The 26,284-nt window shown below is 50.8% G+C and overlaps 13 protein-coding genes and 2 non-coding genes across 15 annotated transcripts; 9 read left to right on the top strand and 6 right to left on the bottom strand.

Annotated features, from left to right (window-relative positions):
• Window positions 1–2: 2 nt before the first annotated feature.
• On the bottom strand, window positions 3–1,550 carry YALI1_A17749g (uncharacterized protein; the record flags this gene model as incomplete). The annotated part of the gene is made up of 1 exon (XM_500172.3): window positions 3–1,550. The coding sequence occupies one exon, from the start codon at window positions 1,548–1,550 to the stop codon at window positions 3–5; it is 1,548 nt and encodes a 515-aa protein (XP_500172.2).
• Window positions 1,551–3,240: 1,690 nt separating this feature from the next.
• Window positions 3,241–3,333, top strand: YALI1_A17732r. Its single transcript has one exon. It is a non-coding gene; the product is annotated as a tRNA-Ile (tRNA).
• Window positions 3,334–3,832: 499 nt separating this feature from the next.
• YALI1_A17724g (uncharacterized protein) lies at window positions 3,833–4,120 on the top strand (the record flags this gene model as incomplete). The annotated part of the gene is made up of 2 exons (XM_068281844.1): window positions 3,833–3,947; window positions 4,020–4,120. The coding sequence occupies 2 exons, from the start codon at window positions 3,833–3,835 to the stop codon at window positions 4,118–4,120; spliced, it is 216 nt and encodes a 71-aa protein (XP_068137945.1).
• Window positions 4,121–4,427: 307 nt separating this feature from the next.
• Window positions 4,428–5,441, top strand: YALI1_A17720g (uncharacterized protein; the record flags this gene model as incomplete). Its single annotated transcript, XM_500171.2, has 1 exon — window positions 4,428–5,441. One exon carries the CDS (start codon window positions 4,428–4,430, stop codon window positions 5,439–5,441), a length of 1,014 nt encoding a protein of 337 aa, XP_500171.1.
• A 217-nt stretch (window positions 5,442–5,658) lies between these two features.
• YALI1_A17671g (uncharacterized protein) lies at window positions 5,659–9,366 on the bottom strand (the record flags this gene model as incomplete). The annotated part of the gene is made up of 1 exon (XM_500170.3): window positions 5,659–9,366. One exon carries the CDS (start codon window positions 9,364–9,366, stop codon window positions 5,659–5,661), a length of 3,708 nt encoding a protein of 1,235 aa, XP_500170.3.
• Window positions 9,367–10,701: 1,335 nt separating this feature from the next.
• On the bottom strand, window positions 10,702–11,337 carry YALI1_A17651g (uncharacterized protein; the record flags this gene model as incomplete). Its single annotated transcript, XM_500169.3, has 1 exon — window positions 10,702–11,337. One exon carries the CDS (start codon window positions 11,335–11,337, stop codon window positions 10,702–10,704), a length of 636 nt encoding a protein of 211 aa, XP_500169.2.
• Window positions 11,338–12,407: 1,070 nt separating this feature from the next.
• YALI1_A17640g (uncharacterized protein) lies at window positions 12,408–14,099 on the top strand (the record flags this gene model as incomplete). The annotated part of the gene is made up of 1 exon (XM_500168.3): window positions 12,408–14,099. The coding sequence occupies one exon, from the start codon at window positions 12,408–12,410 to the stop codon at window positions 14,097–14,099; it is 1,692 nt and encodes a 563-aa protein (XP_500168.3).
• Window positions 14,100–14,190: 91 nt separating this feature from the next.
• On the top strand, window positions 14,191–16,074 carry YALI1_A17622g (uncharacterized protein; the record flags this gene model as incomplete). The annotated part of the gene is made up of 1 exon (XM_500167.3): window positions 14,191–16,074. The coding sequence occupies one exon, from the start codon at window positions 14,191–14,193 to the stop codon at window positions 16,072–16,074; it is 1,884 nt and encodes a 627-aa protein (XP_500167.3).
• A 251-nt stretch (window positions 16,075–16,325) lies between these two features.
• Window positions 16,326–18,116, bottom strand: YALI1_A17583g (uncharacterized protein; the record flags this gene model as incomplete). The annotated part of the gene is made up of 1 exon (XM_500166.3): window positions 16,326–18,116. The coding sequence occupies one exon, from the start codon at window positions 18,114–18,116 to the stop codon at window positions 16,326–16,328; it is 1,791 nt and encodes a 596-aa protein (XP_500166.3).
• Window positions 18,117–19,476: 1,360 nt separating this feature from the next.
• On the top strand, window positions 19,477–20,550 carry YALI1_A17570g (uncharacterized protein; the record flags this gene model as incomplete). The annotated part of the gene is made up of 1 exon (XM_500165.3): window positions 19,477–20,550. One exon carries the CDS (start codon window positions 19,477–19,479, stop codon window positions 20,548–20,550), a length of 1,074 nt encoding a protein of 357 aa, XP_500165.3.
• A 780-nt stretch (window positions 20,551–21,330) lies between these two features.
• YALI1_A17551g (uncharacterized protein) lies at window positions 21,331–21,687 on the top strand (the record flags this gene model as incomplete). The annotated part of the gene is made up of 1 exon (XM_068281843.1): window positions 21,331–21,687. One exon carries the CDS (start codon window positions 21,331–21,333, stop codon window positions 21,685–21,687), a length of 357 nt encoding a protein of 118 aa, XP_068137944.1.
• Window positions 21,688–21,822: 135 nt separating this feature from the next.
• Window positions 21,823–22,527, top strand: YALI1_A17546g (uncharacterized protein; the record flags this gene model as incomplete). The annotated part of the gene is made up of 1 exon (XM_500164.3): window positions 21,823–22,527. The coding sequence occupies one exon, from the start codon at window positions 21,823–21,825 to the stop codon at window positions 22,525–22,527; it is 705 nt and encodes a 234-aa protein (XP_500164.3).
• Window positions 22,528–23,268: 741 nt separating this feature from the next.
• YALI1_A17515g (uncharacterized protein) lies at window positions 23,269–24,891 on the bottom strand (the record flags this gene model as incomplete). Its single annotated transcript, XM_500163.3, has 1 exon — window positions 23,269–24,891. The coding sequence occupies one exon, from the start codon at window positions 24,889–24,891 to the stop codon at window positions 23,269–23,271; it is 1,623 nt and encodes a 540-aa protein (XP_500163.3).
• A 250-nt stretch (window positions 24,892–25,141) lies between these two features.
• YALI1_A17512r lies at window positions 25,142–25,213 on the bottom strand. The gene has a single exon. It is a non-coding gene; the product is annotated as a tRNA-Glu (tRNA).
• A 142-nt stretch (window positions 25,214–25,355) lies between these two features.
• On the top strand, window positions 25,356–26,147 carry YALI1_A17511g (uncharacterized protein; the record flags this gene model as incomplete). The annotated part of the gene is made up of 1 exon (XM_500162.3): window positions 25,356–26,147. The coding sequence occupies one exon, from the start codon at window positions 25,356–25,358 to the stop codon at window positions 26,145–26,147; it is 792 nt and encodes a 263-aa protein (XP_500162.3).
• Between the last annotated feature and the right edge of the window lie 137 nt (window positions 26,148–26,284).

Here is a 26,284-nt window from a genome sequence, read left to right as displayed (position 1 = left end):
ACCTAATAAACATATCTGTATCCCGCAGTGGCGACCACTCCTTCGGGATCCTCCTCGTCCAGTCCGAACTCCTTCATCAGGTTGTATTCACCCTTGTCGAGCTTCTTGTTGATCTTTCTCAGCTTGAGCGACAGCATAACTGCGCATCCAATGGCCACGAGCAAAAAGCCCGAGTTGGCAGCCATGGCAGGAGCGTATCGTGGGGCGGCACTCTTGGGGTACAGGTAGGCGTTCCAGATGGAGGTGGTGTTACTGAGACAGTTCATGAGCGCAATGGCGACTCCTCGCTTAGCGGCCGGTCGAGGAATGGTGTTACTCATCCAGGTGAGAGTGACGACAAATCCCATGTAGATGGACGAGATCATGATGCACATGGCAAAGTACCGGGCTGCGGTGTTGAGGGTGGCAGCGGCAATGACAAAGCTGGCAATGGTGACGGAAAAGGGCACAATGATGTGGTAGAGTCGCTCGCCGGTCTTGTCTGCGTGCCACGAGTTAAGAGGAACCAAAATGGTGGCTAGAAGGTAAGGGGGACAGGTGAGCACCAGGGTCATTGTTCGGGAGAAGTTGAGGGTCTGGACGACCGAAGGGAAGAAGTTGGTGACTCCAGCGGCGGCAACGTTGAAGAAGTTGACTCCAGCTACCAGCCACACCTTGGGGTCCTTGATGACGAGTCCCAAGTTCTTCTTGACAAACTCCAGGCCGCTGAGTTCAGAGTCCACGTCGGCCTTTCCTACCTCTCGTTGCAGTCGGTACATGGCAATGTCCTTCTCCTGCTGGCTGAGCCATCGGGTGGTGCTGGGGAAGTCGGGCAGAATCCACCAGGCAAAGGGCACGACCAAAACGGTGAAGGAGCCCTCGATGATAAAGAGCCATTTCCATCCAGAGATACCTCGCAAGCCATTCATGTTCTCCATGATAGCGGCGCCGAGCAGTCCGGAAAAGGCACCGGAAATGAGCGAGCCGCAGTACAGAATAGAGGTTCGAAGAGCCAGCTCTTTTCGGGTGTACCACGACGACAGCAGGAACAGACAGCCGGGGAAGTACACGGCCTCGATGAAACCCAGGAAGAACCGACACACCACCAGACCGCTGAAGTTATTGACGGTGGCGGTGAGAGCGGAAATGAGACCCCAGATGAACATGCAACTGGTCAGATACAAGCCTGGCTTGCCCAGCTTGGAAACAATCATGTTACTGGGAATCTGCATAAGAATGTAACCAACAAACAGAATGGATACACACGTCTGGTACTGGATGGAAGTGAGACCCAGCTCGGCCTCCAGACCTCCCAGTCGAGCGGTAGCAATGTTGTTTCTGTCCAGGTAGTTGAGAATGTAGATGAGCATGAGCATGGGCAGCATTCGGATGTCGATTCGGCGCACAAACTTCTTCTCAACAGCCAGCATTTCCTCTTCAGTCAACGACGCCAGAGACTCGGGCCGGTCATCCACTGTGTACATGTCCTTTTCCACCTCTTCGTCGGGGGTGTTTGGACTAATGTTCTCCACATGTGTAGTTGCTGTTTCTGTTGGTTTCATGGTGGTCATTATTGTTTGAACTGGGCTGAATCCAAGCTGATTTATATACAAAACTCCGAGATTCCAAGGCTGGGCGTGCCAAGACCACACGTCGTCTGCTAAAGATGACAGAAGAAACACGTTGAACAGTTGATGTAGGAACTTGGACTAGAAAGTAGCTTGCTACGGTGCCCATTTAGGGGCTTTCTTGAGCTCAAACAGCTCTAGATCAACATGCGCCCCGATACACCCTCTATTCCTATCACTCCTAACCTCCAACTTGCAAGCTCATCATCGTCGGCGGACTCGCAACACGTAGCCGCGCTTGCGGGGTAGTCTTAAACTCAGATTAAACGAAACTATGTGGGGTTGGCATGACAAGACTCCACTGTTGGTGACGTTTGACACCCCTGTGTCGTGTGGTTTTTCCGTTTTTCCGGTTCAAACGAGGAAGCTTGCGTTGAGAGGAGCAGAGCCTGAAATAAAGAACAACTTTTGTCTCCGGGTAGTACGCGAAGCTGTTCAAAAGCTGAAGTCCATTTGCCCACCGTTTTCCCCCCAACTGTCACTTTTTTCTCTGGGGTAAATGACGTCTGATTTACAAAATAGCCGAATGCCAAGAGTATCTAAATGCGCTCGGTTGAGTATCCACTTTGGGTGGGTCGGTACGATGAAATGGCCAAAGCACATGTTGGTTCTCGATGAAAGGGGATTCGATATTTCTTCCACTTCCCCAGTCTTACAGTATCTCCTTGTCATCCTTGTCACTCTTCTTTGAGACCTCCCTAGTGCCTAGCCTTGTACCTGTCGGTTAAGACTAGCCGCGGAAGATTCCGAATTGGCTACAAGTAGCTCAGGCACACCAAGAGACAATTTTTCCGAAACTGACCGAGTTGCCCCGGAGCTGGTCGCCTTTAGCTGACATGGGTCGCCATATCTCCTGACCTTCGCGATATGAAAACTTTTCCTTGTCTTGGCGCTGACAGCTGTCAAACCGTAGCAGCCACCCCAACCAAGGGCAGGGATAGGGATAGGGATGTTGTTGTAGCCGTTGGTCTTGAATATTGTTGAGAAAAGAAAAAGAAATCAGATGTTTCCAAACGAGTTTCATAGACGAGTTTCCGTGGTCAGTTTTCTAGGATTTCGTGAGCATCTTCTCTACTGTCTGAGATGAACGTTGGTATGTACAGAACTTGAACATGCACTATGAGTCCTCTGCGCAAACTGTACCCGGATCACCGAGGACACTTGTCACTGAATTTTGTCAGAAATGCAACGTCAGTGATACTACCATCTTTTTTTTATCAGATTTAGCCGAAAGCAATGCGCTGCTCTCTACCCCACACTCTTAACATCAGACTCTCAACGGCAGCCAAGTGGAGCAAAAAGAAGCCAAAATATCGACTCTAGTCGGCGGGGAATGGCAGGGGTCAGAGAGTTGCTCCGCCTACTGTATCTGTTGCATAGTAGCCATTCTCCTTCTGAACGCCGCTTAGAATGATTGTTTGTGTCTGTAGGAGGAGTGTCAAGTGGGGACATTCGGTGCTCAGGCGTGATTTAAAGTAGATTTTTGACATCTGGGGGGCGTGGGTGAACTGTTGTAGGCCTTTTTACCGTCTCTAGAACGGGTTTTGGACGAGTTTTGGGTTTTTTTTCGCCAGATCGATTTTTCATATTTGACCAGATATTGGAAAAACAAGGTTGGGTGTTAAAAATTCGCGGTCCCTTGGCCCAGTTGGTTAAGGCGTCGTGCTAATAAGAAATTAGCCTCTTTGCAACGCGAAGATCAGCAGTTCGATCCTGCTAGGGACCAATTTTTTTATTGATGGAGAAACCGCGGCACATATCTGTCATTTTTTCCTTTGTTCTTTTTCCTAGATTACGCATTGTACGATACCACCATACCTTACCATACCATGAGTATCGTACGATACATCCGGGTAACTTCTTGTGGCATGTTCGGGGCACCATGACGATACTGTATACAGCAATCTATGATTCAGAACATGGAGATGAAACAGACAGCTGAATCATGTCGTATCGTCACGGAAGTCCAATTCGGTTCATCTCTGTAAGATCTTTGTTTCTACATATCAAGCCACTTGCTTACTGTACTGTATGTACTATTCGACATTGACACTTGATCTTGTAGCTTCGACGCTTGTTGAGCAACCGCCCCGCACTGGAAATATGTGGCCCAAATGAACGCCTCGGCATGTACGATATGAGGCGAGTATTTGTAATAACTGCTGTTTGACTCTTTTACTTCTTTCTTCTTGCAACATTTTCAATATCTACAACCAAAACACACCATGACCGGAGCCGCCTCGACCATCACCTACGAATGTCCCATTTGCCAGAAGAGCTACTCTCCGGACGCCTACACCAAACACGTCCGGGAGTGCGTGTGTTCGTATACACGGGAGAGTCAGAAGTCTGACGATTGATTGGAGGGAAGATGAAGAGAGTTGATTGTTTGTATTTGACACTAACTCGTAGTTGGGCTGTATCGTGATTGTATCGTAGGTCTCTCTCTAGCTGTAGGTGTCTCCACTCAGATTGGTTGTGCTTCGGTTGATCTATCGAGAAGCGTCAACTAATAATTTCAAATTAATCAACAAAAATTGTGCAGTTTTGTCAAATTAGTGGACGGTTTTGTGAGCGTTGCCGTTCGGTTAAGAGGAGGTCAAGGGTCGGTTAAAAACGGGATATTGCGCCGGATAATCAAGAGTATCTTTGGGGCTAGGTTACTTCCTGTTAATACGTCGCTTCCAGAAAAACGCGGACAAATCCTATCTCACTGCTCTGACATAAACTAAATCATGCATCTGAGAGGCATGTCTATGTAGTGTCAGAGCATATGGCCAAAGCCACCTCATCACTAACAAAACGATCCAGCACCACAACATGTCTGAAAGCTCGACCTTGAGGTCGTTTGACGCGTTTCCAAAAGTCAACACCGCGTACAAGCGACAGTCGACGCGAGGCGGACTCGCCACCCTGGTGATTGGCGTCCTGTGTTTCTACTTTCTCTGCTCCGAGCTGCGAGGATACTCCAACGGCCACGAGGAGCACATTTACACAGTGACCAAGGACCTGGCAGAAACCATCCAGCTCAATGTGGACGTGACAGTGGCAATGCCGTGCAAGAGCATCAAGGTGATTGCTCAAGACTACTCCGAAGACACGTTTTTCGCACACGAGCTGCTCAATATGCAGGGCCTGACATATGACTTTGGCACAGACCGAATGCAACACGAGATCCACAGCCACAAGGCGTACGAGATGAACAGTAAGACGCTGAAAAAGAGCAAATTCAAACACACGCGAGTGGGCTCGCATTCTACCGACCCCCACTGTCGAATCTCCGGCTCGGTGCCCATCAACCACGTCGAAGGAGCGCTCCAGATCTTCAATCTGCCCGACAATCAGTACTTCATCAACCCCATGAAGGCCTCCGATGGTCTCAACTTGACTCATGCCATCCATGAACTGTCGTTCGGAGATTACTTCCCAAAGGTGCTTAATCCTCTGGATGGAGTGAGCACCGTCACCGACGAGCCTCTCATGTCGTACCAGTATTTCCTGTCGGCCGTTCCTGTGGAATACAGCTCCGGCAGAAAGAAGATCCACACCTACCAGTATGCCGTCAAAAAACAAACCACCAATCTGCAGGAGCACTTTGTCACCCGACCGGCCATCTTCTTCCATTACAAGTACGAGCCTGTGACTCTCAAGATCCAGGACTCGCGCGAGACGTTGACCGTGTTTGTCGTCAAGCTGCTGTCGATTCTCGGCGGCTTTGTGGTCTGTGGATCGTGGATTGTTCGAGGAGGAGAAAAGGCCTACGAGAAGATTGTGGGCAAAAAGCTGAACTACGCCTCATTGCACACTGGAGGATTGTTGGATCGAAAGAGCTGATCAGGGTAAAATAGAGCACATAGATAGATAGCGGTTTAATGGCATTTATGATGATTTCCGCGTGCATTGACCGAGTTCGATGCTATGAGGAGTATGGTTCGTATTGATGAACACCTCCAGGAATCGTTTCCTTCTCCACAGAGTAGAACATATGTCAACTCTGGACTGTTAGGCCTAATTACACCAGTCAAAACAACTCGTCTATTTCTATAACCACCTAATAAGTATCGATCATGTGCTGCAGGAGCTTTGCAGAACTGATTGGACTCTTCTTCCACACCTTGGACACGCCTCCTTGTTTGGGACTGTCCATCAGCAAAGGTGCAAACACGTCCAGAGCCGTCTTGAGAGTCATGGCCTTTCTGTCTACCAACAGACGGATGAAGGAGCAGATGTAAATCATCACGTTGGCATTCACGTTGGGCACAGCCTCCAGAATATGGGCAGCCACGTCCGCAGTATTGTCCACTCCTCCTCCCATAAACGGAATTCGGCTTCCCGTGCCTGCTGCGATGGTTTTTTCAGGCACAGAGAGATAGGCATACTCGGGAATGATTCTCTGTGACAAAGAAGCCAACAGCAAATGTAGCTGAGAAGCCACAGACTGTGGACCCAGAGGGTTGTCGTTAAGAGTCTCCACGTTAAAGGGAGACCCGGTATCAAGCCAATCTCGAATATCCATCTCCAGATGCGGGTCACCAGGGGACGTGAAGAGGCCAACCAAAGGTGATTTGGGAGACTCTCGAGACACAGCAGCTGTTCCAGGCTTCTCGATACTGGGACGAGCAGATCTGTCTCCGTCGCCTCCTCCTTCTCCGTCCCGATCGACAACAGACCACAGGTAATCCACACACTTCCAAATCTCCTGAGGCATGTTGCTGACCACCTTTCCGCCGTCTGACAGACCGTTTCGAGCTCCGTTAGGCAATCTGGACAGGTAATCGAGGTCTGAGCCGAAACATGAAGGCATCACATCGTAGCCAGTGTCGACAAAAATGTCCTTGGAGTCCTTGACATGCACAATTGCAAATGAGTCGCAAGAGGGCGCTCCAATGGCAGCCGAGAAGGTGACCTCAACAACTTCCTGGTCACCCGGAAGAAGCTGGCCCGTGGTGCTGGAAAGGGTGATACTGGGCGACGAGTCCTTCTTGTCCTTGCTATCATCGTCGAATCCAGAGGTCTGGGAAATCTCCCAGTGAGCTGTAGTGTGACCAGTATTGTGGATCACCAGAGGAACAGTTTGGGTGGTCAACACGGCAAGCTGGACACGGAGGCTCATGGGGGAAACAGTGACGGCAGGCCGGTCGAGGTTCTCCTGAACACCAACAGACTTGAGATAGTTGTTGACAATCTGAGCGCGCTTGTCAAAGTCAATCAGAGGCAGAGATAGCGAAAACTCGGCCGAAACAGGCTTGTGATCACTGACAGTGTACTCCATATGACTGTGGTATCCCTTCTGAACAAGCTCACAGCCTCCCCAGGCTCGCGAGAGAATTCGGTCAGTGTAGGAAGGAGTTCGTAGAGTGTCCAGCTCGGAAACGGTATCCTCAACGTACTTGTATGTGGGAGGGAAGTTGATGGGGTACTCATTGAGACCAGCGAGAACACGGCCGTCTCTGGTATCTTTGAGAAGCTGGTCGTGAGCCAGCAAGCCGGCGAAATCGTTCTTCTCGATCATCTCCAGGGCCTCCTCGTGAGTCTTGTCCACTCGGTAGTTGAGATCTCCGAGGAAGAAGATGATGGTTCGAGGGTCGCCTCGAGGTGAGCTGGCAGAAACAGCTTCACTGACCACACTGAGGTTGGAGTTTTCATGTGGTCGAGCAGGTCGCTGGGCACCGGCGGCAGCGGCATCACTAGACCAGTCAAAGACGCCTCCCGCACGAGAATCAGCTGAAACCACACTTTCGGTATCGTTGAATCCTCGTCCGTTCAGATTGGGAGACATTTCGGTGATAGTGGTAGCTGCACTGAAAGGTCCACGAAGACTTTCATTCTCGTCAGCATCGCTCTCGGAAGACTCTGTGGCATTGCCCAGAAACTCGCTTGATGCATTGTAATCGGCGTACCTGGCATCATCAGTAGCCAGAGAGGCAGTGCTGCTGTTGCTGTCCTTGTTTTCCTTGACCTTGGCATACCATTCGGGACGCCCAGGAAGCTCCAGGCGTCGGTACATCTGGTCAATCTCCCATCGTCGCCGAACAACGTTGTTGTCTCCGGCTGAAAGATGACAGTTGAGGAAACAGACTCGTGTTCCGGGCACAAAGAAGTCGCCCTTGGAAGACTGCGTGCTGGTGGCTTCTCGGCCAATATGCATTTCCACAAGAACAGCTCCCTTGTTTCCCCACACTCCCAGAAGACCTGTTCCAGCTGACTTGACTCGAACGTCGGAAATCTGGCTCATGAGCGACTTGCGGGCAATCACAATGATCAGCAGACCAATCAGCTGGTTGGACGAAACAACATAGTTGGAGTAGGGGTCGTAGTAGGCGTGATTGTTGGAGGCCGACGACTCGTATCCAGAGGCCGACGATTCGTATCCAGATTCTTCTGTGTCGGAGGGTGCGGACTTTTTATGAGTCTCAGTCTTTGGAGCTTTGTCAGTCTTCTCGGACTTGTCTTTCTTGTCTTTCTTGTCAGACTTGTCACTTGACTCCGACTTGTCGCTCTTCTCAGTCTTATCGTTCTCCGTCTTATCATTCTCCGTCTTATCATTATCCGTCTCCTCTTCAACCTCCTCGGCGGTGACTACAGTCTCGTCCTTCTGAAGATTTTCCTCATTGGCCTTTTCGAGGGTCTCCAGCACCGCCGCCTTCCATCCATTGAGAGTCTGAGCAGTACTTACAAGACCACTGACCGGATCAGCCTCCTGCAACGCAAGAACAGTAATGTCGCTCTGGGGCAAAAATAGCGAATCGAGATGCTCGTCCTCAATAACAGGAGGGGCCCGGTTGTGCACATTCCAGGTGACCAGCCGGAAAGACAGCTCCTTCTGCTCCAGAAACGAGTCGATGGAAATGCCGTTGCTGGGTGTGGGCGACTGCGATTGCAGATCGGCAGTGTCCACTCGCACGGTCATCCGAGACCGCGTGCTGTTGGCGGTATTTCGACGTCGGTACACACGCTCGTAGTCCGTGGGGGTTGTCAGGGATGCAGTCGAGTCCATGGTCACATGGGGGCTTCTCTGGCCGCCCCGAGCCACGGGTGTCTGATCTGGATCTTCAGCGTGAGATGTGGTATTGGGAGTGGACGGTCTAGGAGGTTCGGAAACCACCTTGGGGAACTCCATTTCCGAATCTGAAGAGTCCGACTCGCCGGAGGGAACTGTCACCTCCGATCTGTCCTTGATAGACGAGTCCTTGAGAGACGAAGAGCTTTTGGTAGAAGAGCTCTTGATAGAAGAGTCATTGAGAGACGAGCCCTTGTTCTCAGGTTGGGTCTTGACGGGAGACTCGACAGTCTCGACAGGTACAGGGTTGACCGGCTCTGACGGCTCCGACGGCTCCGACGGCTCCGACGGCTCGTCTTCGGAATCGTCTTCGTCAGAAAGAGAAAAGAGATTGGGTTTGTTCGATTCGGTCGATTCAGTCGATTCGGTTTTTTCGGTTGATTCGGTTGATTCGGTCTTTTGATCTGTCTTTTCCGAGTTGCGTGAGTCTTGTGATCCCGTCTGGACTGATTTGTCTGATTCATCCAGGTCCGGTTTGTCCGTGTCGTCCGCGTTTTCCACGTTGTCCACCGTGTCTTCCACCTTGTCGCCCGCCGGGTCCTGGATCTCGTCATTTGGGCCCGTGGCTGGGTGCTCCTGATTGTCTGGTTCCGAGTCTTCCGTCTTGTCCACGTGCTGATCTGCAACCGCGTCCTCCGGCTTGTCGTCGGCGGCCCGATCCTGGACCTTGCCGGTCTTGTTCTTTCGTTTTTTCGCCATGATAGTCGGTTGTAGCTGGGACTGTCTGGCTGTCGTGTCAAACCAATCTTGTTTGGCCGTCGTGTCTAACCGTGCCTCTCAAATGCACGAGGTTATCCAGACTCCCTACAATGTAGGTTCACCAGGAGATGGTTTGAATGGAGGTGCCCAAGGGTTGCGGGTGGCTAGAAAATGGAAATTGGCGGCTAAAATTGGAAATTGAACCTGGAAAGTGCGAGTACGTCGTTGGAAATCGGTTTTTTGCAGATTTTTTGACCCAATCGTCGGCAGTATGAATACTTTCAGTACGAGTGATTATCGTACAAGAGTGCAAAGTTCGGTCTGGTGAAACAACGTAAAATAAGTTGCCAAAATCGAAACCAACTGGATAAGAAAAGAAATGGAAAGAAAAGGAAAGGAAAGAAAAGAAAGAAAAGAAAGAAAAGGAAAGAAAAACCATTAAATACTCCGTAGAAACCCTCTCCCGCGACAATCCGGTCAACACTTGTACCGATAGCTGTGGACAGCCCTACGTACTACTTGTACTGGGTACAATACTCACACCCACTCGTACTCGTACCCTAGTCGCACTCCAAAGTACAACGTTAATACTACACGTTCGCTCCACCAGGGGGCTATTTTTAACACGTTAACTTCGGCGGAAGGAGGGTCTACTTGCCACTCAAACGGCCCAATTTGGGCGGATCGCCACCCACAAGTTGCTCACAGAAAGACGCGCAAATTAATTTCGGCCGCAACTCGGCTCGTGTCATACAGCGCACCAGTACACTGTGCTGCTGCCATGCAATCTCGAAGACCCCGACTGCCGTTAAACTTGCACTTTTGGTGAACAACGAAAATGGAGATTTTAGGGAAATGCAATATCCGGAAAACTGGGAAATTTCAGGCAACTCGCAGACAAGTCAGAAAAGGCAGTAGCAGTCAGAAAAACTCGCACAACTAAAAGGAAGATGGTAGCCGAGGGTAGCCATGCAAAAATTGCAACCAGGCTCAATCACGTGCTCTATAACGAGCTTCAACGGGTAAGATGAAGGTGGTCAGATACAATAGCTAGATAACTATCGACATATACAATGAGAGTGGGTCATGCGTTACTTGTACAGCTACGGTACGGTACGTACAGTACTCGCACACGTGTAGTACTGTACTGTACTCGTACAAGTTGTCGTGCAGTATCGTACAATCCAATCACTCGTGCTCCAAGATAACCCACAGGGCCATATCGTAATTCCAAAATGTGACACTTTGACCCCTCTTACACCTGCTGGCACTCCCATCCATTACATTATCTACCTGTTTCTACTTCAAGCTACGAACCTGCATCTTTCAGGCGTATCACAAATTGGTCAGAGAAGGACACACGGGGATCTCCGAGGCGGGCTTGCGCGTGCGTTTGCGTTTGTGTACCGGGGTCTGGGACTGGGAGGTGGATGGAGATCCCACTGGAGGCTTTCGATCGGAATCGGGAGTCAGAACCAACTGAGGATCGGTGTAGTACTGGTTCTCGTTGTTGGTATAGCCGGACACGGAAGACGACGTCAGCAAAAAGTCCTTTTCATTTTGGAGCACTTTCATCAAAGCCACCCAATCGTGGGCCTGGTAGTAGCAACCAAACTTGCTGAAAACGTTGGAGGCATCGCTGCTTTTCGCCAGATTTTCGAGCACGTCGGCAGACAGGTATCGGAGCAGAGCACTGGCCTTTCTGTGGAGCGGCAGATCCAGCTCGGAAAACAGAGTCAGCGCCGTGTTGAGGTGGACTTTGGGGCTAATTGCGCCCTTGTCGAGGTTTCGTCGCGACTTTTCAAGCTGAAGAACCACAGGTGAAATCGAGGTCTCAAAGTACTCTTCTCCCTTTTCGTCCATAGGCAGAAACTTGGAGGGCATTTCGGTCTCGGCCGGTGCCACTGTCGCGGGTATCTTGGTGGGGGTATTGTAATCTAGGAGGTATCCGAAATGGTATCGTGAGTACATGTTGTGGTGATTTTTGGTAGGTATAACTCCTATAAGTATTTGAGGTTGTGGTACTTGTAACAAGCTACAGTACACAGACACACAAGCTCAATACAGGTACGCTCGTACTTGACTCCAAGTTTAATACTGATACTCGTAACTGGAGTACAATCGCCATTACTTCACCTGCAATTGGTGAACTAAAGGGGATTTACAAATAATTTGGGGTTCGTTTTGTTTGCATTTGCAGGAAGAATTCATCTATCGGGTTTTGTCACTATTTCACTCACAAAATTCGAGTTTTGGTCTTATCAACTAGACTCCATGCATTCAGACAGTATATACAATACCGTACAACAGTACATACAGTCAGTCCGAGTACAGTAATGAAATCAACTAGGAGTTATAACTCACTGAATGACTAAGAAAGAATACATATTATATCATGTTGCCGTTACCAGAATCCAGTTCTGTTCCCATCTTACTCACTATTCTCAGTCCGTTCTGAACCTATACTACATCATCAACTGCACTGTCCAACTCTTATCTACAATGATAATTGAACACGAGAGACATGACATATGCCATATCGTACGAATACTTGAAATATATATCACTTGTCGCAAGTCTCGTGTCCCCCTTTCCCCTCCAAAGTGCTCAGACAGTCAACTTACAGAGGATATCCACAACCACTGACCTTACTATCTCCTTTGGCAAGAACAAATATCCATTCGCCTCTTGAGCTTTCCACCAACAGCTCCATTACTCAGCTAAACACGGCCCAGCACTTGTCATTTCAACCCCATTACTGAACATGACCTCATCATGACAAACCCTTATAGTGCGAAATAGCCTTCTCTTATCTTCTCTTATCGTGCAGTGTGCTGTAGATCTGGAAAGTGCTTGTACTAGATGAGATGAGATATGATAAAGTGTAGGAGTACATTCAGGTCATTTCATCACTGGATTTTATGGATCGTAAAAGTCTTGATCTCGTTCTATTCTGCGGGACCTGATTTACTGTACCGTACAGTACAAACAGTAGGTGCAGTCACGGTTTACCGTGTAGCACTCTGACATGACACTATAGAATGACATATGTAGAGCCTTGTATCAAAACGGTCAATAGGATTTTCAATTGGTTTATATTATATCTAGGGACTTGTATCTCCTTTCCCTCTTATTTCTCTCTCTCCCTTCTCTCTCCTCTCTCCTCTCTCCTCTCTCCTCTCTCCTCTCCCCTCTTCTCAGTCTACAACATGAAAATCCCCGGAACAGTACCCCTGGTCGAATCAACAGAAATTATACTCTCTCCTACCCCTTCGAGTGACCCCGATGATCCTCTCAACTGGTCTCCCCGACGCAAACTATTGTCCATGTTCTGCATGGTCTTGTATTGTGTCGCCATCTGTGTTCCTTCAGCCTCCATCTTCTCGGTCTTCATTCCCATCTCTCAGAACACAGGTCTTCCTCTGGCCACTTTGAACCAGGGAACCGGCTACATGTTTCTACTCTTTGGACTGGGATGTATCATTGTCCATCCGCTCAGCGTCAAGTATGGAAAGCGGCCTGTCTACCTGATTTCTGTACTAGGCACGGCTTTGATTCAGCTTTGGGGTCCGAAAATCAACTCTTCCGGAACCTGGATTGGATCAAAAGTTATTCAGGGACTTTTGGGGGCCTCTGTGGAGTCTCTTTGCGAAGTCACTGTGTCCGACCTTTGGTTTGAGCACGAGCGAGGACGATGGATAGGTGTCTATGGCTTTGCGTTGATGTTTGCGTCAAATATCGCCCCTGTTTTTGCCGGATTCATCACCCAGAGTATGGGCTGGAGATGGGTTCTCTACTGGGGCTCGATTTTCGATGCCGTTTGTTTCCTTTTCCTATTTCTGTTCTTTGAAGAGACCAACTTCAGACGACAGGGGGAGCAGAGCCTGCAGGCAGATTCTGAGCTCGAGAACGAGACAGAAGCAGGCGAGAAAAAGAAACAAGTTCAATTCATTACAGATGTCGAAGTCGGTCAACTGTTTGAAAAGAAATCCTTCCTTTCCAAACTGTCCCCCTTTTCTGTTTCAAAAGAGACGATTCTACTGCCCATGTTGGTGCGACCCTTCACCCTGGTAAAGTACCCAGTGGTTCTCTTTTCGGGCTTCATGTGTGGAACAGGGCTCATTTGTTTCAATATTTGCAACGCAACCACCTCCTTTGTGCTCTCCAACGCTCCCTACAACTTCCCAGCCTCCAGGGTCGGTCTCTGCTACCTGTCTCCGTGTGTCATGGTGCTCGTCTTTTCATTCTATGGCGGCTACATTTCCGACAAGTTGCGGGTTCTGCTGGCCAGAAGAAACGGAGGACTGTCGGAACCCGAACATCGACTCTGGATTCTCTCAGCATACCTCCTTCTGTGTCCTCCAGCTCTCGTTCTATGGGGCGTGGGAGCCTCCAACGGCATTCACTGGTTCCCCATAGTCTTTGGAATGGGTCTAGTGAAGGGACTAGGGACGCTGACTTCCATTTCTGCCATCAACTATGTGGTGGACTCCTACAGAGACATGACCTCCGACTCAATGGTGCTTGTCATGCTCATTCGCAACACCATGTCTTTCTGTATCTCGTACGGAATCACTCCATGGTTCATGAACGAGGGCCTCACTCGATGTTTTGCGGAGGCGGCAGGACTGGCATTTGCCTGCTGTGCTACCATGTTCATTTTTGTCCGCTGGGGAAAGAAAATGAGAGAAGTGGGCGCCGAACGGTATTGGAGGATGGTCGAGGAAAAGTAGATTTACTTGGGGTTTGTTAGGAGTTTGTTGAACAAATGTTCCCCTAGGGGGTCAACTTTTTGGTGGTTCAGAGGGGTTTCCAACTCTAGAAATGTGTCAGTTTATAATGAAATACTCCGTTTATGAACTAATATCCAAGTATTCACAATTTTGTCCGAAAACATCCGAAAACGTAACCATTTCCCACCACTTGCCTCAACTAACTCCAATTGGCATTTTACTTAGCCCGCCGATCTACGCACCGCATTTGAGTTTGGGGGTACAGTACACGCGTCAGCTCAACGTCACACACCTGAAACCTCGACATTGTGCACATTCCAGGACCATGCCGCTCTCCCTAACGTCGGTCTTTGTGGCAGGCTGTTGTCTGAAGCTGCTGCTGTTCTCGGCGTACCACTCCACGGACTTTGAGGTCCACCGCAACTGGATGGCCATCACCTACCACCTGCCGGTGCGAGAGTGGTACACAAACACCGTCAGCGAGTGGACGCTCGACTATCCGCCCTTCTTTGCATACTTTGAATGGGTGCTGTCGCATCTGTGTCCTGCTAGCGTCGTTGAGGACGGCGCGCTGGACCTGGTGGCCAAGGGCTCCTACGGCATGCCCACCATTGCCTACCAACGCATCACCGTCATTGTGTCGGAGATTCTGCTGTTTGTGGCGTGCCAGTGGTACGTCAACTCGTCGGTGGAGGACCGGCAGAACCTCAACACCAAGGGCAGCCACGCCGGAGTCACCCGAAAGCTGTCAACCATCAAGGAGTCTAAGGAGGAAACAGAAGACGCAGACTCGTCGCTATCGGAACACCCCGAGCTGGCCGCCACAAAAACAAAGCCCACTGCCAAGTTGCGGGCCTTTGCCGTCGCCTCCTCGGTCGTGCTCTCTCCCGGACTGCTCATCATCGACCATATCCACTTTCAGTACAACGGCTTCATGTACGGAATCATGATTGCCAGCATGGTGGCAGCTCGAAACGGCCAGCCGCTCCTCTGCGGAGCGCTGTTTGCCATTTTGCTGTGCTTCAAACATATCTACCTCTACCTGGCGCCGGCCTACTTTGTCTATCTTCTTCGTGTCGTGGTCATCCCCGGAAACTCGTTCAAAAGCCTGAGAATCAACTTCAGAGACACCGTGCTGCTCGGTCTCATTGTTGTGGGCACTTTCACTGTCTGTTTCGGGCCGTTTGTGGCATTTGGACAGCTCGAAAATCTCAAGTCGCGCCTATTCCCCTTCTCCCGAGGACTCACCCACGCCTACTGGGCCCCCAACTTCTGGGCGCTGTACTCGTTTGCAGACAAGGTGGCTGTGACGGTCATGAAGGGCCGAGGAGCCGTCTCTGGAGGCACTAGAGGCATTGTGGGAGACGTTGCGTTTGGTGTGTTGCCCAACGTGTCTCCTTCAACCACGTTCTTCCTCACCCTCTTCTACCAGCTCCTGGGTCTGGGGCCCCTTCTGATGAAACCCACGTACGCGCGATTTGTGGGTGCCATCACCTACTGCGCGTACGCGTCATTCTTGTTTGGATGGCATGTCCATGAGAAGGCCATCTTGATGATCATTATTCCCTTCACGTTTGTGGTGCTACGAGACAAGCGGCTGCTGCTGGTGTTCATCCCCCTGACCATCTCCGGCTACATTTCGCTCTTCCCGCTCATCTACACGTCAGCCGAGTTTATGGTCAAGATTCTGTACACGTTTGCGTGGTTCTGTATGTACTTTTTGTGGTTCAACCACCGGCTGGTGTCGGACCACCGCAACAGCATCACCACGCGCGAGTTTCTGCTTGACCGAGCCTCCTTCTTCTACCAGATGGGATTTGTTCCCGTGGTAGCTCTGTCTGTTATTCTGGACGGACGACCCAATATGGAGTTTCTGGGTCTCATGATCATGTCCGTGTACTCTGCCATAGGCGTGTGTGGCAGTTTTGTCGCCTACTCGTGGTTGTACATGTGTGAGCCCGGAATGTGGCAGTAATACCATGTGCTGAGCGAGTAATTGTGCAGCTCGACGTTTTATACAACGCAAATAATCGCACCATACATCGCAGCCCGGCACCTGCGCTCTGCTTATATACACTAATATATTGGATAGATGATTCAATCAAAATTAACTAGACTAATATAACTTATAATGATGGTAATAAATATGTGGGATGCGCGAGCGGTGAGTATTGAAGCAGTTCTCATGGCCAAAACTACTGGTGTGGGCACTCGGTGACACTGAAGTTACCTCTTCCTCGTCCGCCTCGGTCGAGATGCTTCGGTTCCCTCCTCCTGGGCCTTTTTAGCCTGTTTCGACATCTTGTTCTTTGCACCCAGCTCCTTCTTGCGGGCCTTGCGGTCAGCCCGGATCTTGGCGCACGCGTCGCAGTACCAGTCGCCTCGAGGTGGGTGTTTGAGCCCCACGCACTTCATGTGGAACCACTCCGTTTTGCACTTTGGCGAGTCGCACGCAATCATGCGGCCCTGCGAGCCCTTTCGACACGTGCAAAACACGTCTTCCACGGGCGGTGTAGGGGGTGGCAATCGTCTGTTTGCTGTGGATTTCGCCTCTCCAAGACCTTCCTTGTCCTCCTCTTTAGTATCCTCCTCGACCGCCTCTTCAACCACCTCTTTAATAGGGTTTAGAGGCTTTTCCTTGGAAGAGCTCTGGGACCTTGTTCTTCGGCGTTTTGCGGGAGGAGAAGCGACCACATCATCAGCCACAGGTGGGACTTTTGATTGAGAGGGAACCGTTTCATCTTGAGCTTCAGTGTCCACTTCAGGAGTAGTTTCAACCTCGCCTTCTTCGGTGGCCTCCTCTTCTTCCTCATTTTCTTCTTCCTCCTCATTTTCCTCTTCCTCCTTATTTTCCTCTTCCTCCTTATTTTCCTCTTCCTCCTTATTTTCCTCTTCCTCCTCATTTTCCTCTTCCTCCTCGTGTTCCTGCTTATTCTCCCCACCCACACTCTCCTTCTCCTCCACTTCTACCTCTGACCTCCTTCTCTTCCTTCTCTTGGAGGCCTCCTCGTTGACATTGACAATATCCAACGAGCTGAGCTCATGCAAAATGCGGTTGTCGCGCTTGCGGCGTCGAGAATTCTTGCTGTGCTGCTTCTTGTCCTCGTCGTCTGGAGGCGTTGACGGAATCAGAGGAATAGCTTCTTCCGATGCGGTTGTAGCTGACACATCTGCTGGGGGGGGAGAATTCACAGAAAGAGACGCGGGTATGCTGTCTGGCGGAGACTCGGGTAACGCCTCTGACCGTTTCTCCTTCTTCTTTAGCGACTTGCCGGACTTTTTCTTCTTCGGTGACCGCACTTCCTCCGTGATTGGGGTTTCAGTAACCTGTTCAACTGGTTCTTCAACTGGTTCTTCAACTGGTTCTTCAACTGGTTCTTCAACTGGTTCTTCAACTGGCTCCTCGTCAGCCCCAACACCCTCCACAGGCTCATCCACCTCTTGCACACTTCCGTTGGTCTGTTCCGATTGTGCTGCTGCAGTAGCTGTTTCCTCTGCCTCCTCCAACTCCTGTTCCGACGAGGCTTGCAATTCCTTCTCAACATGTCCCCTGTCATCCTCCTCCAACACTCCATTGGTGTCTCCATTCAAAACCTCCGGTGGAAGTTCAAAGGCAACCTGGGGTATAGCTCCTTGTGTATCCTGTCTTTGTGCGCGTACTCCATGTATGTCGTGGTTGTCCCTTGTGTCGCTCGTGTCCGCCTCTCGGACCACCTGGTCTCCATCTTCTCCACTGGCCAAAACGCGTAAAGCTTGGCGGCCCTTAGCCAATTCGCCCTCAACCAAACGGGCCACGTCAGCAGCTTTCACCGCACTATTGTGCTGCAGCATCGTCAGTTGGTTGTAGATGCTCGATATCTCTCGTCGAACCGACAGTGAAGACAGAGGATACGCGTCGGGGTCGGAGGAGCATTTGGACGTCAAATCTTCCAGCTGCCGCGATAACAGATCGGTGCGGTCTCGAAGCGAGTTCAAAAGAGCCAGCGACCGCACGATGGCCGGCGCATTATTGTTCATTTGCCGCAGATACCGTGTTGTGCTGGTTTGAAGGGGGTTCCACAGTCCTGGGATATTATGACAGCTGGATAAACTTTTCCCGAAAATAAGCTTTTGTGGTGACAATGGTAAATGGGGCAGGTGTTCGGGAACACGAGATGGGGCCAAATGAACGGTGCGGCGATGTCGGGGAGAAATGTACGATTCGAACGGTACCAGAAATGTCAAGTTTCGTCATGTTTAAGAAATAGTCTGAAATTATATTTTGTTCTTTTGGGCGACCTGTGCTTGAAAACCAGAAATAGAGTTCAATAAGTCGGCTTAGTAATCGTCCTGAGAACGGGCAATGTTTAAGGAGAGCAACATTGTAATATTGTATATGAAATGTACAATAGTAAATGTCGATGAGGACATGCATGCATGGACTGGGCGGTTGAACCTTTGATTGTACAGATTATGAGCTGTTAATGAACTTTATTGGGGGAGCTGTATAGCACAGGTTAGGACCTGTATAACTCCTCGTTCGTTACAATTCAGATTATGAGTTAGTTTGCTCGACATTGTGTCATTCGGCGTTGCAGTCTCATGTCCCCCTACAATATCCAACGCCTCCAGATCATACCATATTATGGTTTCGAGGCTAAAGTCATATTGGGCAACCGGCGAGCATATGGGTTAGGGTTCTTTTATTATACGCTAATTGTCATTGGTTGGGAGAAAGGCGGTGGAAATTGGCGTGTTTGAGTGGAGTTGAAAAATAGGGTGGAATGGGTGTAGAGGAAGAGGGTGATGGAGTGGGCAATGGCGGCGGTCGATTCGGGGGCGCAAAGAGGGTTTATATAGATAAATTTGTGGGGACACAAAGACCCACGGCCTCCCCATTTGGCCCCGTTTAAACTCCAAAGACCAATGGCAGCACCCTCTTTGCACGACAACACAAGTCCCAAACCACATTTAGAAATCAGCCAATCACAGGTGCGCTTAATCCTGCTCCCGCATTTTTTACCACCCAAGTACGTTAACTCGGCCTGCTACACTCTTCCATCAAAAGGTTTGTCACCACTTTTGTAACCGATATCCAGGGTGAGTATCGGCAATGGGGGCGCTGGGGCGCTGGGGCGCGGACGACGACTGGAGCCATGTCACCGATCAATTGCCAGTGGGTCCAGGTGGTGTTGGCACTGGTGTTGAGGTGGTCATGTTCTGAGTATTACCGCAAGGAGAGACGAGACAAGTGACACGGAGAGGGAGAAAAGGAAAAGAGGACTGGGACGACAAGGCCAGGTGAAACCACGACTCTGGGCATGTGGCGCGATTCCGTGTCGGTGAGGAGGAGAGATGACGACAAGGATCGATCCCAAAGTGCGACACGCCGACCACAATGTGGGACAGCACACCCAACGCAACTGCAGCAGCAACAAGAGCATCGACATTGCGACCGAGAAACTACATTCGCAGCGAAATGCGACGACGGCGAATTGGCGTGTGGCCCGAGAATCGACGTGTGTCACGTCTGTGGGTCTCATTGTCACCCCGGTCTTGCGTCACTTGCCCCGTCCCAACCAATCAAAACCCGCCCATCAACAATCATCACACACCCATACTAACGCAGATGTTCAAAGCAATCCCCCTTCGACAGGCCCTGCTCGGAATCTCCTCCGCCGTGTGTGCCGGTGCCACCACCACCTACTACTACACAACCAAGGCTGAGGCCATGACCGCCGCTGAGCACGGTCTCCACCCAGCGGAGTACCCCTGGCCCCAGAATGGCATGCTCTCCACCTTTGACCACGCCTCTCTGCGACGAGGCTACCAGGTCTACAAGGAGGTCTGCGCCGCCTGCCACTCTCTGGACCGAATCGCCTGGCGAAACCTCGTGGGCGTGACCCACACCACCGATGAGGCCAAGGCTTTCGCTGAGGAGCTCGAGTACGACGACGAGCCCGATGATGAGGGTAACCCCCGAAAGCGACCCGGAAAGCTCGCCGACTACATTCCCGGCCCCTACCCTAACGAGCAGGCTGCCCGAGCCGCCAACCAGGGAGCTCTTCCCCCGGATCTGTCCCTCATTGCCAAGGCCCGACACGGAGGTGCCGACTACATTTTTGCTCTGCTGACCGGCTACCCCGACGAGCCTCCTGCCGGCGTCGTGCTCGCCCCCGGAATGAACTACAACCCCTACTTCCCCGGAGGAGGCATTGGTATGGCCCGAACTCTGTTCGACGGTGTTGTCGAGTACGAGGACGGCACTCCCGCCACCACCTCCCAGATGGCCAAGGATGTCGCTGCCTTCCTGACCTGGGCTGCCGAGCCTGAGCATGACGAGCGAAAGAAGCTTGGTCTCAAGGCCATCATTGTCATTTCCGCCATGCTTGGACTGTCGGTCTACATCAAGAAGTTCAAGTGGTCCCCCATCAAGAACCGAAAGTTTATCTACAACCCCCCCAAGAACTAGATGCATAGTTAATGAACTAAAACAATTGACACGAAGCAGTCCACGCGTGGGCCGACGAGAAAAAAGCCGTCGGCCTGTGAGTGGGCGTATGAGTTTGAGTACGTTGACGAGGAAGTCATTGAGGAGTCACCGAGGTCACCGAGGAAGCCCAAGACTTTCCAGTGAGCTTAGGATGACGACTGAGCTGTAGCTAGGATTGTAGATTGAGATTGAGTTCTCAGTTGCCAGGATTGTAGATTGGTCTGTAGAGGGCGTGACAGGATGTAAAAGAAAGCGAATGATACCTCGGACTGTACGGGTACACCACAGGCAACAAGTGCGCGTGCTGTAGATAGACCAGGACAGTTGGACTGTGTTGTGATCACTGAATAGCACAGTATTCGTTGGAGTGTTCTTGACTCCATCTGCTGCTTTGTAAGCCGCGACTGGCATGGTGTCTTCTGGTGTCCATCTACTGAGGAAGGACTGGAGGAAGGACTGTGAAGCTAAGTACCCTCGTTGAGTCAGCCAGTGACAAGTTGGACTTGGAGGAAGTGGAACCAACCCCGAGGTTGTATAGCACCATTCACAGCTGGGAGCGCCACCTCCTCCGCTGAGACCAATTGAGAGAATCGTCTGGGTCAGTCGAGGGAGTGGGCATCTCGCGGTTTAAATACCAACTCTAACCCCACACAACATGCACATTGTCATGTACAAAAAAAAAAACATTCATCTTAACCCGAAATTTCATTCCCACCTCTTTTCTCCACCCCCTTTTTCTCCACTGATACCACCAAAACCATGGCGACATTCAGGATCAGCAAATACATCTATCTGCACAAAAACGCGCCGACTCCGCAGGGACTGGCTAGCAGCAGCATTGACCGCGACGCGTCCGAATGGACCAAATACCAAAACTCGCCCCTAGAGCTCTCCATTGATACCACGCCCGCCGGGGGCGCGAAAATTTCCCTCAAATACAAAAACACCTCTTTGGAGCATGTTGACACAGACGAGATTGAGGAGCGGTTCGGATCCACCTACGGAAAGAACAACCCGCCGTTTGTGGCCATTTGTAGACCGCCAGGGATTGGTTTCAAGTACTTGGTGAGGAGATTCCATACCATGGTGAGTGTTCCACGAGTCGGTTACGAATGAGCGACGCAAGTGGTTGTCCACATTACAATATTATTGATACCTTCAACGCCAACGCAGCAATACCCTAACATGATACCCTGAGATATCCTTTTCCAGCTAACCAAGACTTATCGCTTTCAAATCAAATTCGCGTACATGGACGAATACGACCGGGCAGTGGAAATGCTATCAAAGGCGGGAGTGTGTATCAAGGGTAGCCCTCCCAAGTCTACCAGGACTGAAGGTGCCACCCTGACCTCCTTCAAAAACTTCAACCCAGAGTCTCAGTGGAACGGAGAAGATGATGATGGCGACCTCACCCAGATTGATCCCTTTCTCCAGTCTCAAACCCTCTCTCCCACCCAACCTCCTGGTCCAGCTACTGAGCCTCCAGTTATGAGCCAGACTTTTGTTGATCCCCCCAGTTCGTCGCAAGCATCTCCCCCATACCAATTCAAGCACTCTCGGTCTGCGAGGCTAGCACCATCGTCGTCGCAGTCCTATCTGCCGGTGAAGCCAACCCCATTGTCGCAGCCAAGGAGATTCTCTGAGACTTCTACGTGGAAACGCACCGTTGACGATATGCCTTCTTTGGGGGCTTCTCCTGTCAGCTCGCCCCCCAACTCTCCGAAAAGAGCCAAGTCGTGGAAGAAGCACTTTACCCCTGCAGATACAGACGTTCGGAGCGGGAATGGGATGGTCAGCAGAGGAACACAGACCGAGGACCCCGAATGGCTGACTGACACGCAAGCTATGGAGAACCACATTGTGGATGTGGTCCAAAATCCTTTGTTCGACGCATATGTTGCACGCATCAAGGAGTTGATGAAAGGCGACCAATTCGAGAAGGACGGATTCTGAGAGAAGGGGGATGTGTATATTAGTTGTAATAAAAGTATTGTGATGTAGTCTTTTGGTTTTTTTCACGATATAGTCCAGTTTAGACTGTTGTCATCTACCTGGTCAAAGGAATAGTGAACAAGTATAGAAATATAGAAATGAGAGGCCGTTTTCTCAATTTCATGAGCTCTAGAAACCCGTCCATATCTTCCAATTGATAGCTTTCAACTACAGTACCGTATGTACTTGGGTTCTGTTAATACCAACTACGATTTCCACTATAGTCGCATCTACCTGTCTCCAATATTGATATAGCAATTGATAGAAAAGAGCCACCAGTCGGTTCTATAGAGGCTTTCTTATTCGATTGGCATTGTTTGTACGACTAATAGTCATTATATTATCCTTCTCTGAATCGGCGATGGTGTGGCCTTCTACATAGCATGTAGTATATACAAGAGTGTAGAGTAACATACAATTCATTAATTAAATGAAAAACAAGTCTTATCATACCATTGGTAGACAGTACTAGACAAGAGATGACTTTGCATGGACGGTCTTTCTTGCCTTATGCTAATTGTGACCATGCCAGACAGAGGACTTTCACTTGAGTGATTGCGCGTGGGCAATTGAGTCACGTCCCACTGTGTTTAGTGCCCCCATCATATCCCATCATATCAGATGCTCGGTGCTGTTGTATCGCCTGTCCATTGTGTCACGTGTTATGGTGTCGTATGCTTCTTATCACGTCCCTCTTTCCGACTATCTAGCAAAACCCGGAATGGAGACCGGCTCGTCATCGGTCACCTCGGGCTGGGCAGTGTTGAAATGCTGAGTAGACACGTGCTCGACACGAGCCATGCCGGCCCGGCTGGTGGCATTGTTGACTCCGGGCAGCGTCTTGACTGAGACGCCTTCCTCCTTGGGTTCGTAGTACTTGTCTCTGAAGGAGGTGGGGTCTCCGGGCCGAGGTCGTGCCCAGAAACGAGTCATTCGGTCGAGACCTCCCGAACAAAGCACGTGGCCTTCGGGGTGGTAGTCCAAAGTAGAAACGCAGTAGTCGTGGGCCGAGGGGATGGTGTTAACAGGCAGAATTCCCGAGTCCGGTCCATACGCTCCTCCGGCGGGAGTTGTGTCGACGTTGAAGGTGTAGATGGAGCCTGTTTTGGTGCCCGAGGTGACCACGTTGGCGTGTGTGGGGTGCCATGTGAGCGAAAACACGTCCGAATCGTGCCCTCGAAGCACGGCCATGGACCGATCTCCTCTGGTGGGCATGTCTGTTCCTGCTGTTGGTCCTGCTTCCGACGAGCCCGAGTTGAGCATTCTCAGATCGAGAATTCGGCATGTTCGGTCCCGGCATCCTGCAGCCAGAAGCCGTTTGGTACCAGTGGGCTGGAAGGTGGTTTTCATGACGGTGTTTTTGAAGCCGTGGAAAGTGTTGACGTTTTTGGCGGATCGAGGGTCCCACAGCTTGATGAGGTTGTCTTTCGATCCAGACACAATGAGGCCCAGCTCCGAGTGCCAATCGACCGACTTGACGTCCCAGCCGTGGCCCTTGAGCACCGACTCGGCGTTACTGCTCTCGTGGAAGTCCCAGATCTTGAGCAGACCGTCGTCCGATCCGGTGACAAACTTGTGGTCACTGGGCGCAAACGCCAGCTCTCTGATCGACTCACGGTGGGCCTTGTCGATCACGTTAACACAGTTGAGCGATGGCTGCCAGAACTTGACGTTGCCTTCATGGTCTCCAGACAAGAGCCATTCTCCAGAGTGCGAGTACTTGAGCGATCGAACTCCGCTCTCGTGCGCCTGCATGATTGACTCGAAATTGAACGTCATACCGTTCCACAGCGTGAACTCGCCGGACATGGAGCCTGTGAGGAGTCGTCGTCCATCAGGCGTCCAGGTGGCTGAGTACACCGGGTGCCGCACTTTGTTGAGAGCCACCTGGATGAACTTGGCCGGAGTGGCCGCCACGGACGTAATGTGCGGGTTGGTCGACCGCAGCGACCCGTTGATGTTGGTGTAGGCCGACGGAGGCAGCAGATCGACGATATACGACTGTTCCGATCGCATGTTGGCCGGTTGGATCGTGCGCCCACTCAGCCGGTCCAAATGCCACTTGCCGAACGCCGAGCCATGGTCAACGGTCCGTCTGTGCGCAGGTCGTCGATCTTCCTCGCCCTGCGGCTGCTGGCGCGGCTGGTACCCTGCTGGTCGCTGATAGGTGCTGTACATGGTGATCGTGACAATGAACTGAGTAAGTTGTGGTGCATAAAACGGTGCATAAAAAAATCCTGAGAAAATGTGAACAGATATTGGAATGGTACGGCGATGGAGAGGCCCAGAATCGGATGACATGTGTCTCGTGTGTCTTTTCGGCATATGTCATGTCAACTTTTCGGGCTTACTAATTCCGTTTAAATACTCAATCATTCACCTCTTGCACCTCTTAATCTGCATACTTATAGACTCGACATATGGCAGATATCTCGACAAAGCAAACGAACCGCCTGGAATCGCTCCAAATTTCCCGTATTTTTACTCGTAAAAATCCCGACCACAAAATATCCACTCCAGTATCCTCATTATTCCAAAAAATCGGCCACGGTCCCTTTCGAGACCAAAAAAGAACCTCCGATACCGGGAATCGAACCCGGGTTCTCCGCGTGAAAGGCGGAAGTGATAACCCCTACACTATATCGGATTTATGCGATGTAAGATCCGATCGTCTCTTATCTGCGGAATAGTTCTCAGTCGGTAGATTGTCGCTGTCTAATCTAACCGTTGCTCGCTGTCTGTAATACGTTCACAGGCTGGTGATAACTTGTCTTCTTAATCATACATAAATGTCCTTCTTATACTCCCATCCTCCGGGTGCGTCCCAGGTGGGAACAACAGTCACCCTTGCACGTGACCGGCACCGTCCCAAGCCCTTAGTAAGCGACTTGGTCCTTACATGCGATTTTCCAGATTCTGAGAGAGGGGCTCAGACGTCCGCTGACTCAGCGCGGCAAAACCTTGTGCACCAAATCTGCATGTTCCATCATCTGGTGCCAACATCCATCATCGGTTGTCTGGATCTTCAAACACACGCCATGTTCAAGAAATTCTCTCACGAAAACATCAACTCCAAGGCCAACGTCAAGTCGTCGTCGCAGCGGGCTCTCAAGGCCAAGCTCGTGGCGCAATTCCCCGATATGGAGCCTGTTGTCGACCAGATTATCCCCAAAAAGGCCCAGCTGGTCCACGTCAAGTGCCAGGACCGGATTTCTCTGTACACCATCGACGGTAAAGTCATGTTTTTCCAGCACTTTGACGACGAGCTGGTCCCCTCGCTACACCTGGTCCACCAGTTCCCCCAGTACTTCCCCTCGATAAAGACAGATCGAGGCGCCATCAAGTTTGTGCTCTCTGGCGCAAACATCATGTGCCGAGGCCTCACATCCAAGGGCGCAGAGCTGCCCGACGAGCCCATGGAGAAGGACCAAATTGTGATTGTCAACGCCGAGGGCAAGGAGCACGCGCTGGCGGTGGGCAAGCTGACCATGTCCACCAAGGAGATTGAGGAGGTCAACAACGGCATTGGAGTGGAACTTTTGCATTATCTGGGCGACGGTCTGTGGTCTTACCATGAGTAGATTGGGAACTTAGGGGACGAGGTTGATATCGAGTGACAAAACTTGTTGGTGTGGACACCGCAGCAAAACTCGTTGGTACTGTACGGGCACCAGCAACAAAATACTTATTACATTTATTCGCACTGTTAACCATTCGA

Source organism: Yarrowia lipolytica, chromosome 1A (assembly GCF_001761485.1).
Source record: "Yarrowia lipolytica chromosome 1A, complete sequence".
NCBI lineage: Eukaryota > Fungi > Ascomycota > Dipodascomycetes > Dipodascales > Yarrowia > Yarrowia lipolytica.
The sequence above is the reverse complement of the archived record's forward strand: the minus strand, read 5'-3'. Positions and strand labels throughout refer to the sequence as shown.